The 17,688-nt window shown below is 48.5% G+C and overlaps 1 protein-coding gene across 2 annotated transcripts in view; it reads left to right on the top strand.

The window, feature by feature from the left end:
* LOC133355137 (myocyte-specific enhancer factor 2A-like) overlaps positions 1-17,253 on the top strand; it is a 127,149-nt gene extending 109,896 nt beyond the window's left edge. For both annotated transcript variants that reach the window (XM_061572460.1, XM_061572461.1), the window contains exons 10-11: positions 4,726-4,846; positions 7,031-17,253. In XM_061572460.1, the coding sequence (XP_061428444.1) occupies positions 4,726-4,846; positions 7,031-7,439 (530 nt within the window). In that variant the 3' untranslated portion in view covers positions 7,440-17,253. The remainder of the gene's footprint in view (positions 1-4,725; positions 4,847-7,030) is intronic.
* Positions 17,254-17,688: the final 435 nt, after the last annotated feature.

Here is a 17,688-nt window from a genome sequence, read left to right as displayed (position 1 = left end):
CAGGAAAAGGGGTTAACATCTCACCACTGTGCTAGCGGAAGGGCTTCGACTGGAGCGAGCTCCATAAAGACCGGTCTAGAGGGAGGGTGATTTGGTCTGCTCTTTCTTCCATGCTGGCCAAACGTCTTGGCACTGGTGGAAGTTCCCACACTTTACTACCCCACCACATTTGACCTGCCGACCATAGGCCATCTCTGCTGTAAACTATGGGATAATTTTCGCCGGTACCAAAACGATGTGTGGTCCATGCAAACTTGATGCCTTGCAAAGAGGTTCCTATTTGATGTTTGAACATCTCGACACCATGTGGTGAAGCCTGTTCTCTTTTTAAATCCTTTATATTAAGTTCACTTGCTTGCGCGCTTATGCCGTGCAAATCTTTCAGGTCGTTTTTTAACCCACTTCCCGTGATCCAATCGAGCTGACATTTTGCACACAGACTCGTTGTGCGTGACAATAATTACCAATTGCTTAATGGTGGCAGGCAATCATCTGATCCATAGGTGGCAGCCATCTCAAGCCAGAGGACGAGAGGACTCTAGCCGCCACGCATATAAAGGATTTAGAGTGAAAAACGTTGTTTTTACGGGTTAATTTTTTTCATCATTTTGATACCGGCAAACAAAGAAAAGAAGAGTCCTATAGATAGAACTGCTTAGCCCGAGCTTATTATTGTTTTGACATTGGCATTTCCTTTTGTGGTGTACGACTTTTGGCGTTGTTCTGCTGGTCTAACACCGGTGGTGAGACGAGGCAATCAAGGAGGCTGTAGCTGTGGTGTAGGCCAATCAGTTTCAAGGACATTGCATGTTGCCTTGATGCCTTGAAACAGGTGTGGACATCTTAAACACCTCCTGGATTATCGCCGGGAAGGGCAAAGCCGATTATTATTTTTCCCATCAAGCCTCGTGTAGTCATTATACAGGATATAGACAGCTGGCGTCCGAGATGCATTCATACAGCAGTGGAATGATCATGACTGGATTATAATTTTTTGTTGACATTCAAATGTTTCGTCGTCAAATGCGAATATTTATTTTGAAGCGAGAGTAGTTGTTAATTATTAAGCTAACAATAACACATATACGTGTCTAAAAAAAATAACACGTGAAATCTAAGAACATTTCAAAGCGTGAAATTATATGGAGACTGACCATAATTATTTCAACGGCAATAAATAACGAATTAATGACTCTTCTTGGTTCTTTCGGTAAAGTCACGTAGAATGACTCTGACTCTGTCTTCTCGACAGACCTGTTCTCCACCTGAGGACGGCTGCTTGCGTTGTGGCCGAAACGTCGTGAGAATTATTTTATAATGTTTTATTTTTATTATTTTATTATTTCTATTCTACGTGACTTTACCGAAAGAACCAAGAAGATGAATCCCTGCAGTCACGAAAGCTTTAAATCGAGAATTAATGACTGTTGAATGGACTGCAGGGATGAAGGCCTCCCTCCAAGACTTCAGCGTTGGCCTTGTGGGGTTGTTTGACCATACTTCACCACACTGGGCAAGTGCATAGCTGTCAACCCATCACGGTTTACTCCGAAGTCTTGTACAGAGACACATTGAGTTTCAGGTCTATACGGCGTACAGCCGTTTCAATACGAGAGAAAAAAATGTGTCTATTTGTTTGTGTGTCTCCCTTGTGATGGAACTTTGTAGGATGAACGTTGAGATTATAAGGGCACGGGGTGACCAATAAGGTCTGAATTGGTCTGTAATAAAGTAGGGCCACTGATAAGGGGTTGCCAGGTAGAAGATTGGCTCCAGTGAGTGGGAGCTAATAAATAAACAAACGCACAAAGGGAGCTAGTGAATACACAAACAGCGAACGCCAACAATTAATAAGTGAGTTAACACGTGGCTTTCGCGACGAGTGTGATTCATAATGAAGGTTTTTGGGTGAGATCGCGATCTAGCCCAAAAACCTTTATTATGAATTAATTAGTCAGTTCAACCATATTCACCCGACTGAAGTTTTAAATAAAATCAAATGTGTAAACATTAATACCACGCGCGTATGAGCTCATTGCTTCTCGGGTGTGAGAAGAATAGCGGGCCTTCACACAACAACATAAAGCAACGTTTTACAACATTTTTTTGCGAGTTTTAACTCAAAAAAATAATCATTCCAGTCAAAGCCGGATGTAAGCACACCATATCTAAGCGCTGTTCTAATATAAGCAACACGTGCTTGCTGGCTTACATTACACCGCTGGTTAAAGGAGGACACGGGATATTCAGCTTCAATGGGTTTTACTCGGCAAATACGCCTCTGAAACGTGAGCTTCTGATACAAGCACACCACTTCGCTCCGAATATAAGCACACCTCTTGGGCTAGCTTCCAAAGGGTTGTTAGTTTAACGCGTAGTAGGCTTTTGCGACCAATATCCATAATACAGGTTTTTTTTTTGTTTAGATCGCGTTAATCTAGAAATGCGTCGTTAAACATGCCAATTCGTTGTTAGTACATCAAACCGGTGTGTTGTAACTCTTGTGGATTTGCTCTCCAACACACAACCGGTTAGTGCTGTGCTCGTAACGAATTGGCCACGTTCTGTTCACGTGACAAAGCTCACTAATTGGCCGTGTCGGGTGGTGGCGGGGTTTAACGACACATTCATATATTTACACGATATAACCCCAGAAAAAGCCACGTATCATGGAGGGTTGCCAGTGTGTTGACGGGAGCTTATTCTTCTTTTTCCTTCCTTGTGTTTGATTACCCTTTAAATAAACCACGCGGGCCCGAGGGTGGGTGGGGTGTGGGGGTCCACATGACTGCCGACTTGACCTTGCAGAAGGAATCTGTGCGGCTGATGACAGACTGAACGGGTTGTTGTTATTGTTGTTGTCATAGATTGGTACGGTACGGGTAGTGGTCTAGATTAGCGGGCGAGTTCGATTCCCCCCCCCCGCTCACGGCCAACACCAAGTGACGATTATCTGAACCGGGTCCTGGGCATCCTCCTCTAGGTCGACTCAGCCGCAAATGAGTACCCGGTGCTGTGTTGTAGTAAAGCTGAATAGGTAGTCGTGCTTTCACGACCACTGTTACTCATAATATCGGTGGAAGGGAGGGGTGGGTTAGATCGCGTAAATATAAATGTGTCGTTAAACCCGCCACCACCCGACACAGCCTAATTAGGGTGGCTTTTCACGTTAACAGAACGTGTCAATTCGTTACGAGTTCAGCACCAACCGGTGTGTTGGAGAGCAAAGCCACAACATTTACAATTCGAGTTCTGTGACATTTGGCCGGAGTGGCGATGGAGTAACATCGATGTAGTATTAGTAACATCGCTACTCGGTGTGCCGTGCCAGTTGTATACATAATCATGATTATGACGATCTTACCGCCCCTGGCTGCTTCGGAATTAAAATTCAAGAGCGCCCTCCAGCGTCTGGAAAAGAGGGTTCACTCACTGAGGCCAATGCATCGCCAGGGCCTGTGAGGTCGACCCACCCACCACCACCAAAATTAAATTGAAAACTAATTTCTTGAAAACGGGCTTTGTGCTTTTATATTCTTAGGTTTTTTTCGGTAAAGTCACGTAGGTAAAACATTTAAATAAATGTTTTACCTACGTGACTTTACCGAAAAAACCTAATAATATGAATCCTTGCAGTCACGAAAGCTTCAAATCTAGAATTTGTGCTTATAGTTTGTTGTCCTTCCCCTGCACCTCTTATTATCACGGTTGGTTACGTACGGTGCGCAAGAACTTCAACATGCATACAACATACAACATACACCTGCCCTGTGCCACGTGAACCTCGTTACAGACGGCGCCACCACCGTTCACGTCATCGTCGTCGTCGCCGCCGTCGACGATGGGAATTTAGAACCCGCCACGATCGAGTTGGCCGTGTCGCGTCGGTCGATAGTCAGATATGACAAACCCATTTCTTCAGACGTGCTTTCTGCGTTCAGTTTGTCTTCCTTCTGCTGCCGTCACCTCCGATTAGAGGCGGTTGGCTACGTACGGTGCGAAAGAAGTTCAACGTTGATAATTGTTTTTTTACCCTTCTATCTGGCAACAAAACTGACACCTTTTTTTACAAGGAGTCATGTTTGCATAGACCACAATACCTGCAGCCATAATGCAAACAAAAAACATAACTCTGATAATGTGCACTGTCCTTGAAGTTGATTGGTCCACACCCGAGACAGCTTTCCTTAGAGCCTAGTCTCGCATGGGTTGGACCAGATGACGCCAAAAGGCGCACAACTCAAAGACAATGCACCATCAGAGTATGATAGCTCGGGGTAAGCATTTACACCATTGGAACCTCATTTGCCAGTAAAAAATATGATAATTGTTTTTTAACCCTTCTATCTGGCAACAAAACTGACATCTTTTTTACAAGGAGTCATGTTTGCATAGACCACAATACCTGCAGCCATAATGCAAACAAAAAACATAACTCTGATAATGTGCACTGTCCTTGAAGTTGATTGGTCCACACCCGAGACAGCTTTCCTTAGATCCTAGTCTCACATGGGTTGGACCAGATGACGCCAAAAGGCGCATTATGACTGCAGGTATTGTGGTCTATGCAAACATGACTCCTTGTAAAAAATGTGTCAGTTTTGTTGCCAGATAGAAGGGTAAAAAAACAATTATCATATTTTTTACTGGCAAATGAGGTTCCAATGGTGTAAGTTCAACGTTGCGTACGTCGGTGACCCGTGGTCCGTGTGTTGTCCGTCGCAGAGTACGCGCTGTCGAGCGCCGACCTGTCGGGCCTCACTGGGTTCAACTCTCCCGGCTCTTTAAGCATCAGCTCCCTCTCCAACTGGCACCACCAGCAGGGCACCAACATCAACCAGCTGCTGTGAGTGACACTCGGAGCACAGCGGGCGGGCGTTGGTTCAATCGCTCGCTCGCTCGCTCGCTCATTCATTTACTCATTTAACCACTGTCTCACTCATTCAACCACTCGCTCACTCGCACGCTCAGTCGCTCATTCATTTACTGATTCAGCCGCTCGTTCGCTCTTTCCACCACTCGCACGCTCAGTTGCAGCACTACCCAAAGACTCAACACTGCCCATAGACTCAGCACTGCCCATAGACTCAACACTGCCCACAGACTCAACACTGCCCATAGACTCAATACTACCCCATAGACTGAACACTACCCATAGACTCACACTACCCATAGACTCAACACTGCCCACAGACTCAACACTGCCCATAGACTCAACACTACCCATAGACTCAACACTACACCATAGACTCAACACTACCCATAGACTCAACACTACCCATAGACTCAACACTGCCCATAGACTCAACACTACCCATAGACTCAACACTACCCATAGACTCAACACTGCCCCTAGACTCAACACTACCCATAGACTCAACACTGTCCATAGACTCACACTACCCATAGACTCAACACTACCCATAGACTCAACACTACTCATAGACTCAGCACTGCCCATAGACTCAACACTACCCATAGACTCAACACTACCCATAGACTCAACACTACCCATAGACTCAACACTGCCCATAGACTCAACACTACCCATAGACTCAACACTACCCATAGACTCAGCACTGCCCATAGACTCAACACTACCCATAGACTCAACACTGCCCATAGACTCACACTACCCATAGACTCAACACTACCCATAGACTCAACACTACTCATAGACTCAACACTGCCCATAGACTCAACACTACCCATAGACTCAACACTACCCATAGACTCAACACTACCCATAGACTCAACACTACCCATAGACTCAACACTACCCATAGACTCAACACTGCCCATAGACGAAACACTGCCCATAGATTCACACTACCCATAGACTCAACACTAACCATAGACTCAACACTGCCCATAGACTCAACACTACCCATAGACTCAACACTGCCCATAGACTCAACACTACCCAAAGACTCACACTGCCCATAGACTCAACACTACCCATAGACTCAACACTACCCATAGACTCAACACTACCCATAGACTCAACACTGCCCATAGACTCAACACTGCCCATAGACTCACACTACCCATAGACTCAACACTACCCCATAGACTCAACACTGCTCATAGACTCAACACTACCCATAGACTCAACACTATCCATAGACTCAACCCTACCCATAGACTCACACTACCCATAGACTCAACACTACCCCATAGACTCAACACTACCCATAGACTCAACACTACCCATAGACTCAACATTGCCCATATACTCAACACTGCACCACAGACTCAACACTGCCCACAGACTAACACTACCCATAGACTCAACACTGCCCATAGACTCAACACTACCCATAGACTCAACACTACCCATTGACTCAACACTACCCATAGACTCAACACTACCCATAGACTCAACACTACCCATAGACTCAACACTACCCATAGACTCAACACTGCCCATAGACTCACACTACCCATAGACTCAACACTGCCCATAGACTCAACACTACCCATAGACTCAACACTGCCCATAGACTCAACACTACCCATAGACTCAACACTACCCATAGACTCAACACTACCCATAGACTCAACACTACCCCATGGACTCAACACTACCCATAGACTCAACACTGCCCATAGACTCAACACTACTCATAGACTCAACACTACCCATAAACTCAACACTACCCATAGACTCAACACTGCCCATAGACTCAACACTACTCATAGACTCAACACTACCCATAAACTCAACACTACCCATAGACTCAACACTGCCCCTGTGCTTGAAGCAGTCCCCCTCCTTAACCTCCTTCTGTTCCTCTCTCGAAGCCTCACCTATTCTCCATCACCCATTGCCTTCCCCTCGCCCCTCCACTCCGTCCAATCCCTCCCCTCTAGCCCTTTCGTCACCCCCACGTGCCCTAAATTTCGATCACACACTTCTCGGGCCCTTGCACTAACCCCCGCTATCTCAACCACTCTCGCGTTTTTTTTTGTTGCCGCTTGTAAAACTGCGTCACGGAGCACCTCGAGCTAATGCGTTGTCCCGTCGCAGGTCGTGCGGCTACCCGAGCGTCAAGTCGGAGCCGCTGTCTCCGTCGCGGGACCCCATCTCGTCGGGCGGTGGTCCCGGCTACCCGGGGGCCGCCACCATGCAGCGGCAGGACCCCCTGGGGCGTCCGAGCGAACGCCTGAGCCCCTACGAGGGTGGCGAGCCGGATGACCCCTGCGGCGGCACCGGGGGCGACTACCTCATGCCCGCCGGGATGGGTCGGGCGGGGCAGCATCCTCATCAGCAGCAGCAGCAGCAGCAGCATCATCAGCAACAGCAACAGCAGCAGCAGCATCATCAGCAGCATCATCAGCACCACCTCCATCAGCAGCAGCAGCAGCAGCATGAGGCAAGCGGAGGGGAAGGGCCGTTGTTGAAGAGGGCGCGGCTCACGGAGAGTTGGGCGACGTAGGGCGCCACGTGGCGTCGACGGAAACGAGAAACCCCACGGCGGTCGATAGCGGTAACAACAAACAAACAACAACAACAACGTTAGAAACAACGGCAACGCGTATTTTAACCTCCCCCCGCAAATTGAGAAAACTTTCTAATTTAATGTAGTTGTAATACTACTACTAATAATGGTATAAGTAAAGAAATTTCTAAGAAAATAGAGGTGAGCATAAAGACTGGAGTGAAATATCACACACACACCACAACAACAACAACTAGTAGAACTATCAACAAAGGCATCAACGAGCAAATTTTTTTTTTTTTAGGAAAACGCCGCGATTCCCCAAAACGGCCGTTTAAAAGACCGAGGCATTTACGGGTTGCGTACGTTTAATTTGAGCCGTTTAAAGCAAGACGGCCGAGCATTATACCTGTACAGAATAAAAGCGCACCTAGCCTGGCACAACGGGCCGCGGTTTGGCGTCGCTCGGCGGGGCCACCGTGCTCGCGACGCGGGGCGAGAGACGTTTAGAATAATAAAGAGATAAACACAAACATGTTAACTTGACGTTGGGGCACTCCTCCGAGTGTGAACCGCGGGCACGGGTCGGGGGGGCGGGGGGGGAGAGGGGTGCGAAAGCCGCTGAGCGGTTGGGCGAGCGAGCCGAACAAAGCTGAGGAGTTATCGTTTTTATTTTATATACAAACTGTTCTGTTTAAAAAACAAAAAAGATGTTAAAAATCAACGCTCGTGCGCGCGCGCGCGCCGCACACACGCAACAATGCACAGCGACAGACGAACAAACGGAACGACGAGCGTGCGTCTCGGTCGCGGGGAACGTGAAACCCTCGACGACCGCCCGTCGCGTTCGAGCCGGTTCCTTCCACAAGCGGAAGGTGGTGATCCGTTTAGAGACGCCCCGACAGAATAACGGCGACTTGCGAGCCGTTCACCCAGGAGAGGGAAAAGACGATTTTTATTTCGGAGTCCCACCGGTAAGGTCAACGCGCTCCCCCTCGCACCTTGTAACGCTCGGCCTCCTCAAGGCACGGGGTGCGGTGGGGGCGGGGGGCAGTCGCGTTCACAGTGTCCACTCGCTCGTTGAGAAGAGAGAGAGAAGATATCTGCGGGGTGTCTGTAAATGGATCACCATGTATTTTCACGGGCAGCAAGGCCGCATGGTGAACCGGTCGTAGGCACGATTCACTGGCCCCTTACACCACCCCCCCCCCCCCCCCCTATTCCACCCGTGGCGCCACCACGATTCAATTGCTGGGTCAAACGTCCGATTATTTAAAAGTTCGATTGTGTTTTTGTCTCGTTTGTATTTGTGCAGAGTCAATTGTCTTTCGTTTGTCCCGTCTCGTTCGTTCCATTAGCCCTTCCGTAGCCCTTTGCGTGCGGATTACACACAAGTCATAACCAATCGGCTATCACCCGCACAATTTTAATTTGTCTAACACACGCGTATAAGAACCGATGTTGATCCGATTCGTTCCGTGCCTGTGAACTGCGAAGCCGTCACGAACCACAGCAGAACTTTATCTCAAACTTTGCTCATCGCCAAAAAACGTAATTTGGCCAAACATTACATGCAGGCGGACTCTCACAAACTAAATAAAAGTCTTGGGGACTCAGGGAAGCTCTCCTAAGTCAACACATCGCAAATTGGAGAAAAATGTACGATTATGTCACGGCTTTGTTGCTTTACATAACCGATCGTTTCAAGCGGCATTGTTTTTTTTTGGGATTTGGCGAATCGATCGTTCGTCTCTGCACCCTTCCACAACCTACGGCACCTCCGTCACGACGACGCGAGCGGTCCGAGGCCGTGGCCCTCTGCGAAGCCCTTGGGCAGCGCGACGCGTGTCGTCCCCTGCCTCCCTCCCTGACACGACGCTCATCTCGAGACAACCGCGGACGAACGGGGCGGGCGTTAGAGTGGTGGCGCCGTATCAAGATTCGCGCGCGCCGCTTTTTTGTTTTCACCGCTGCGTCGCGTCGGTCGCGGCTAGCCCGGCGAGCGAATTTATTTCGGGTAAAGTGAGCGAGCGCGGTGGCAGTGCGCGCCGCCCAAGACAGGCTGCTGCTGCGTGGGCGTTTTTCTTTTTTCTTGTTTTCCTCCGCGGTCGCGCTGAAGTGCGGCTCTCCGACGTGATTTCAGGGCGTGCCTGCGTACTGCTCGGCGCGGAGTCCGACGTTTCGCCCCACGTGCTTGGGAGCGCAACGTGCGACAACCGCGTCCCTGAAAACACACCGGAGACCCCCAGCCTGCCTGACCTCGCTGCAGACAATCGTGGACGCACAGCCAAAGGCTTAAACGCAGGCTGCCACACCCTGGATATTGTCTGCTAATTTAAAAAAATATATATTGTAAAAATGAGAGCACACAAAACAACTTATTGGCATTTGTAGATGTTTTTTTTATTGTACATGTTATTTTAATGAGTTTTATTGGGCGAGGACAAACGGCGCCCCCCTATGTATGATTGGTCAAACGTGAAAAGCCATAACAGTCTCTTGGAGATGCCTCTGACTGCGTGACCTCTAACCCCAAGCGCTCCGCGCAAAACTGCCCCGGCCATTGACAATCGATCGGCACCCTGCCGAGAAAGAATTATTTTCAAATCTGCGCACGTTCAAAAAAATGTTCACGCTTTAGAGAGAAAACAATATATTTTTTTCCAGCGGAGTGGACTTTCGTCACTGATTTTTCTTCTGGGGTTCCCTAAATATTTGTTGAGCTTGGTCGGCGAAGGAATGGGAAGACTCTTGTCTTTTTATATCTATATATATATTATAACTACTACTACTACTATTTATTGTCCTAGAATATTTATATTCTCTTGGAAAAGGCAGCGGCTGCTTGCACTGCGTAGGAGAGTAATCTTTCGACGGACACGATCTGGCACTTGTTCATTTCACAAGTTCACGCGAGGAAACGTCGCATCTCGCAGTGTGAATGGAAGGAAAAAAACACACATTCAAGATTTGTGTTTTAGCATTCACTGTTAACTTGCGAACCGACGCAATAACAAGCCATATGTAAGTAACAAAACAAATACAAAATACTTTCGCACATCGTCACAACTTTGTATGGAACTCGAACACACAAACACTTTGTCTGGCACTCTCAAAAAGAAGGAATGCCACTTTGTAACAGCGCGGGGGAGCACGGTGGGGATGTGAATAATCGTTGAAAATGTATCGTGTAGAATAAGACACCCATCTCACCTGGGGTGAGAAACGGGGGGGGGGGGGGGGCACTTGATTAGTAGCTGTGGTTTGTTGCATTGCATTGTGGGAAGTCCCTACCCAGCCTTATAAGTCTTACCTAGGCCTCGCCATCCATCCCGGGTTTTTTCTCCCCAGAGATCGTCCTTTCTTTCGTGGTAGCTGTCATTAGAATCCTGCCCAGTGGGCGCATTCCATCCTTTGGCTGCCATTCTGTCACCAGTCTCATCCATCCGCCATCATCCCAAGGAGCGAAGACCTTTACGTTTGTTAACAGTAAAAAAAAACGCGACTTACAAAGCAAAAATCCCCACAGTATTTTTCCCCGTTAATTTTTTTTGTTTTCGGTTCATTAACACTTTACATCGTTAGGTTAATTAAATCAGCCAACCTCACCTTCCCAGGTGTCTCCCGTCATCACAAACAAAGACGCCCCAATGCGTGCCACGCGGTGCGGAATGACGGCTCAATGACAGCGCCCCCCCGCCCCTCCACCCTGCCGACGATGAAACCCACGTTCGTTTCAGCAACTCGTTGTTAGCAACCGAATCGCCGGCGTGCACGTGGACGGACCAACGGGGGTACTGAGAGCCCGTGTGGTCTCAGATGCTCAGCCTGGGCAAGCGCCTTGGACGAGCGAGCGCCAACGCGCGTAGAGCGGCTGCCGTAGAGGATGCCGCAGGGCTACGCAGTGGCAGCGAAATCCGTAAAGTTGTACTCCGACTCATATTCTTAGGTTTTTTCGATAAAGTCACGTAGGTAAAAAAATGTAATTAATCAAATAAAAATAAAATAAAAATCACGACGTTTCGGAGGCAACACAAGCTGGCCTTCCTAAAGAGATGCCGAGATAACAAGGTAATACCCATCGCTTTACAAGGACTGTTTTCTTGGAATTTCTCTCACTTGATACAGCTATCGTGCTGTGACTGTTCCACCTGAAGACGGAAGCTTGTGTTGCCTCCGAAACGTCGTGATTTTTATTTTATTAATTTAATTTTTTTACCTACGTGACTTTACCGAAGAAACCTAAGAATATGAATCCTTGCAGTCACGAAAGCTTCAAATCTAGAATTGTACTCCGACATCTATGCTCCCACGCTCTCTGCTCACGGGGCTTGACCAACCCGCATTAACCAGCGTGGTGAAGTATTGACAAATAACCTGTCAGGGCCCACAGGTCAGCTTTCGTGGTCGTTTGGCTCTCATCTCTGCTCTTCTGACTTTTTCACCCCCCACACACACACACGCACTCTTGCTCCGAGATCGGCTTTTGTCACATGGCAGTCAAACTAATATTTATAATTGTTCGAGCTGGAATTTAGCCAAATTCAGTGTGTAACCAAAGTTAACGTGATGGGTCTCTGGTGTGCAGTTGCTATTGTTTGGTGACAGGGCTAAGGCCATTCACTCGCTTCACTTAAGAACTCAGTTTGAACGACGACCTGAAACCCGAATTCAAACCCAGGACCTCAGCAGCGTCCTCTGAGCCAACCCAGGCTCTTGGCATCATCAATGTTTCAAACTATTCTAAATTACTAATAGCAGTGATACATTTTTTTTGTTCGGTAAATGTACGGATTAACAGACAGGGTCGAGTTGTATTATTATCATCATTATATTTAACAACGCTAAATAAACTTTCGAGCATTTGGAAACATGGACACGGGAGTGTGGCTTTGACGTAAGGATGTGCACTTTGCTTGTCAACACACAGAAACAACAACAACAATCCCAATAATCGGACTCGGTAAACTTTTTAAAAACGATAACACAAAATATCCACCCACTATCCTCATTGGTTGTTCCTCCCTTTTGTAATTCCGATGTCATTTGAAAAGTATTTTCCGTCAGCGGTTGGCAATTCACCGGCTAAACCCAGCCCACTCTTGCAGTGATGCGAGGAATTGACGCCGTTTCGTGGTCGCGATTCGATTCCAGAACTGAATATATATTTTTTTCTCCCCCAAACTGCGGCGATTGGTTTCGCGTCTCGAGTGGCTCCAGGGGTGACCTGAACCCACAGCGCGCACACACAAATTGAAGGACTTCAAAAATATCCCGCGCGCGATTCCATGCGTGCACCGATGAGATTAATGACCGATATTAATGAACGGGTCGATGCATCGTTACACCCATGATTTTCAATGTTTTCACTCCGTTTCCGTTGTGTACGGAGACAAAATTATCCTCGAGTTAGAACAACAATAATAATAATTATTTAAAAATCTGATCTTGCAACCACCGATTAACAAAACAGTTCCATGAAAGACGAGGCCAGAAATTACGCCGAAACTATTATTTCATAACCGAGTACGGGGATAAGAGACGACGTGATGATGATGACGACGATGAGAATGTTAACGTGTAGGTTTGTGCGAGAAATGTGAATTGTTGGGCTGTCGAGGAGGCGACGGATGGAGTTGAGGGGGCGCTGAAGCGTTGTCAAAGGTTCGCGGAGGGGAGTCGTGTGAATGTAGTGCTCCACGATTGTGGGGCGGTGGCGGTAGCGGTGGCTGTTGATGGGATTGTGGTTGGAGAGAGGTAACGGAAAATGTGCGACGCAAACGTGGACGATAAATCTGCGTTGGTTTTTTGAGGATCGGCGGGGCGACGAGCGTAGCGGCGTTGCGTGCTTGGCTTTCGGAGTTACCGAGTCCGAATTTCGACAAGTTGAAAGTCGTGATAAAGTTGTCAAAAGGGCGATTGAAGCTTTTGGGCAATGTCTCGGGACAGTGGCAAACGACAGCGGCAGTGGGCTAAAATCTCGCGTTTGCCGCGTGAGCGGTCCAGTCATCGGAAACCACCAAACGGGAATGTGGCATTGCGGCGGCACTCGTCATTTTAACGTTGAATACGCTGGCCTGGTAAACAACGAATGATTTCAAGGACTGTTATTGACAAACGGTGTCCCGTAAGTGAAGTTGTGGATATTCGAGAGATTGTGACTTGACTCAAGGGCAGGTTCTGTAGTTTAAAACCGCCTCTTGTACATAGTTGTATCGCGAACGAGAAGAGTAGGTTTTGAGTTGTTATCCCCCCTTCTTGTGTGTCTGTGTGCATTTTCTGCAGACTCTACTGGCGTTTGCTCCCACATGCAAAAAGTTTTGCCCGTCAATGGAATTGGACTGACATCCCAATGTAGCAGAGGGGCCCTCTTGAAAACGACTGCTTGAGACTCGCTGAGGTCCTTACGTAAATAAAATAAAAGATGAAATATTATTTATAATTGTACGCGTTTAACACTTCGAGCTCAACGCAACTTATCGCAAGTAACATTTCAGCCCTTACCGATTGATAATGGCTCCCGTAAAAAAGAAAGTTTTGGTTTGTGGCATGTGATGTTTTTTTTTCTCTTTTGGAATGGTGTGTACTTTTTTTATCATTAGAGTATTTTTTATTATTTTACGTTATTTATTTTTTTAATTTCATGCGTGTGGAATTGGTTGAGATTTTAATTGGAGGGGGGTAGATATCAATTTTTTTTTCTGGCGGGTGGGGAGGGGGGTCCTTTGTAAGCCACACTACGCAAAACAGTGAAAGCACATCCGCACTGCCAGCGTGCGTGCTGCACACATTATTTTTTAATGCTTTGAGGTTTAATATTTATAGCTTGAAAAAATATATAACTTAATGTTGTGTTCCTTTAGGGTTCGCTTTGGACATTCCAGTGTTTAGGAGTAAGAACAATGCCTCTTTTTCATTTAAATCAGTTTCAAATATATACACACGTGGGATGCTACCGTGGTGTAATGGTTAGCACGCAGGACTTGCAATCCAGAGGTCGTCCAGTTCGATTCCATCTACTGGCGCAGCAGTTTAAATAATGGGTGCAGAGTTTATTAAATACTCCCCCCTTGCCCCGGCCACTACTTTATTAAGTAGATTCACCGTAAGTTCGTCTATGAGAGCCCAGAGCACGGTGTGGTGGGGTCAAGTGTGGGTGTACCCCCCCACTTGTCAGATATCTTGGCCAGTGTGGAAGTGTAGGTCCGTGGGAGGAGCTGTCTAGAGCTCCCTGGATAAGGATGCTCCTTCCACCAGCAGTGGTGGAAACAAGCACTTGCAGGGCTATGCCTTTATCCACTCTACCCCCTCCCCTTTTTTATTTTACACGCGTAAAATAATTAAAACCCCCAAATTGTGTGCCAAAGCAGAAAATGTCTCATTAATGAGATACGGTAATTGTCATGCCTCAAAATTACCCATTGAAATCACAGGCAAAAAAAACGAAAATCTTGTTTTCATGAAATAGACGTTTTCAACTTGCAAAAGCACTGGACTGTCCACAAGCTGTGTTGATGTGTGTGTGTGTGCGTGCGCGCGTGGACAAACTTATAAAAGGCTGGTAACTTTTTTTGGCATCCGCGGTGGGGGGTGGGGGGGTGGTGGGGGTGGTGGCCAGGTTCAGTCACCCACCTCGTGATTATCGGCGGGCTCGAGGTCGTAGTGAACGGGCTAAACGAACAGGAGGCCAGAGAGGGGGCTGCGCGAGTCGCGGATGCCTGTACATAAAACACGCTGCAGCCCTCTCTCGCTAGTCACGTCCACTGCTGGATGATGAGGGGGGGGGGGGGAGGCCCTTCCTGCCCACGCCGTGCCGGTCACGGGCCTTTATTTTGACCGTGCGCTCTGGTCAGTGCCGGGTTTTGGCGAACGATGCGGGGGGGGGGGGGGCGTAGAGACGTCGTGAGCATGGCAGCAGCAGCACGGCGCAACAAAGCGACGTTGCTGCGCTGTCAAGCCGGTGAGTTCTGCGGCACCGTAGCAGCAGCCGACGACACCTCTCTTACGCACGGGTTGGTGGTCGCCCATTGGAGCACTTAATCCAGATTCGAAGTCCCTGCCGAGCTTCTGAGAACGGGCACGAAGCGATCGGTCATCTGGAACAGACCCGGCAACTCCGTCGAAGGCCTCGCCTGACCTCCGGTCACTTTCGCGGACGAATTGACGCGGCTGTCCTTTCTGAGCGGTCTCTTGTTTAAGCGATCTTACTTTGTATTGTACGTTGAACTTCTTTTGCACCGTACGTAGCCAACGGTGCGAAGGCGAGGCGCGGGAGAAAGACAGCAAACTTAACACAAAAAGCAGTTCTAAAGAAATTCGTTTTCAATCTAGATGATTTAAAAATGCATAGCTCCAGTGGCTTCCTAATATTGGAAGGAAGAGCGTTCCAGACGGCCGCAGAAGCGCATCCTTGACTGTTGTTCTGTTGTACAACGTCAGGGCGACCGCTACACAGCGCTGGTGGAACACAACACGTGGACGTACGTGCGGTGGGGGGGGGGGGTGACGCGTGGCGTTCACCGGTAGCGTCGTTCACTCTCGCAGCGCTCACTGAAAGCGGCGTGGGATATCTTTTAAATTAACAATCGCCGTGGCACTTAAATCCTGCACGAGCTCATTGGGCAGCGAAGGGCGGTCACGCGCCGGTTTAAATGCATTCTGCGAAAGCGAACGACGGTCAGCTCGGACGCACGTGGAACTCGGGCAACAACAACAAAACAAAACCGCAACATTTATTTTTCGCCACTTTGCTAAATTTCTCACGGAGGTAAACCTTGCGCTGGTGCCCGCCCGACCACATAGATGCCAACACAGACACGTGACAGCAGCAGCCGCCGGCGCCATTCGCTAAATGTACGTCCGTCGAGTTTCTTTCTCGCCACCGCACGCAGCCAACCGTGCTGTCGTCCCCCGAATGTTTTGTTTGTTATAAACTAATGTAGCTGCCCCAATCGGTACACCTGGCGGAGCCGTCTCCTTCCACTCGGGCGGTGGAGACCAGCTGAGCCACCTGTGTGGAGGGCCACCGTAACGGTGATGATGCACCCCGCTCGGGAGGAGAGTAATCTTGGGTGCTGGTGGGCCCCTCCACCCACCCACCAACAACTCCGGCCCGAACTTCTTGACCCGTTGCCACTAACGCTGGGGCGAGCCGCCACCAAATTGATAAAATAAAATAGGTGATCGCAAACAGCCCTAAACCCACACACACACAAGAAAAGTTGATCTCAGCTGGGTCTGCCTGCATCGGCGAACCGAAACATATTCATGCACCCTGCAAACCACATCCATCGTTCCTCTCGTCAATGGTTGTGGGACAATTGTCACATGCCAAATGTCTTCAAATCTACAGGCCTCCCAGAGAACACTTTTGCACCCACACCACACAGAGTGTACCCGTCGCCATGGTTGCGACTAAATATCCATCGCGTACCAACTCTCCTCTTTAGTTCAGTCTCTCACCAGCTACCCGGAAAACTAAAGTAACGAAAATATCGATTTGAGTTGTTACCCGCTGTTCGGGCAAACGCGCATAGATTTGGACACACGGTCGCGCAGCAAATCGCCTTACCGACGCCTTCCGTCCGTCAGGATCTCAGTGGGCGTCGATCGGCCACGATTTGTTCCGACGTTTCGCTCCACGAGGGGGGGGGGGGGGAAGAGAGCGCGTGGAGAAGAAGCTCGCAGTACCAACCAAAACAGACGGAGAGAGAGAAACCAGCTCGGAGCGTTTGTTACGACGACTTGTGTTGTGGTTTTTCTTTTCTTCTCGCGATGTCGCGCGTGGTTGTTGTTGTTGTTGTTTTTTTTTGGGGGGGGGTGGGGGGGATTTGCGCGGGCGCTTGCGCATGGGATAGGGGGTTGTGGGAGCCCAGGGGGGGGGGCTCGGGGGGAGGGGGCTCAGTGCGGGGGGGCTCTGTGTCACCGCAGAAGAGGCCAGAGGCACGAGCTGGCTCTTGCTGCCTCCGTCTATTTGCAAAAAAAAAAAAACGAGTGGGTGTTATAAAAAAATGAAAAACAAAAAAAAGATATCATAATGAAAAATCATTTTATAAAAATGAACAAAAAAAACGCACCCCCACCAACACACACACACACACGAGACGTAAATATAAAACTATGGGGGGGGCGGGGGGGAGACAGGGATATAACGTTTGTTTTAAACCAGAGATGATGATGATGTTGTTGACAACGCTGCGCTGTGATAGGATCGGTCCGGGTGTTGTTTTTTTGGGGCGGGGGGGGT

The sequence above is a fragment of the Lethenteron reissneri genome, chromosome 50, assembly GCF_015708825.2.
Source record: "Lethenteron reissneri isolate LAM-NWPU_2019-01 chromosome 50, ASM1570882v1, whole genome shotgun sequence".
Classification (NCBI taxonomy): domain Eukaryota; kingdom Metazoa; phylum Chordata; class Hyperoartia; order Petromyzontiformes; family Petromyzontidae; genus Lethenteron; species Lethenteron reissneri.
Note: the sequence above shows the minus strand (reverse complement) of the source record. Positions and strands in the feature narration are given on the sequence as shown.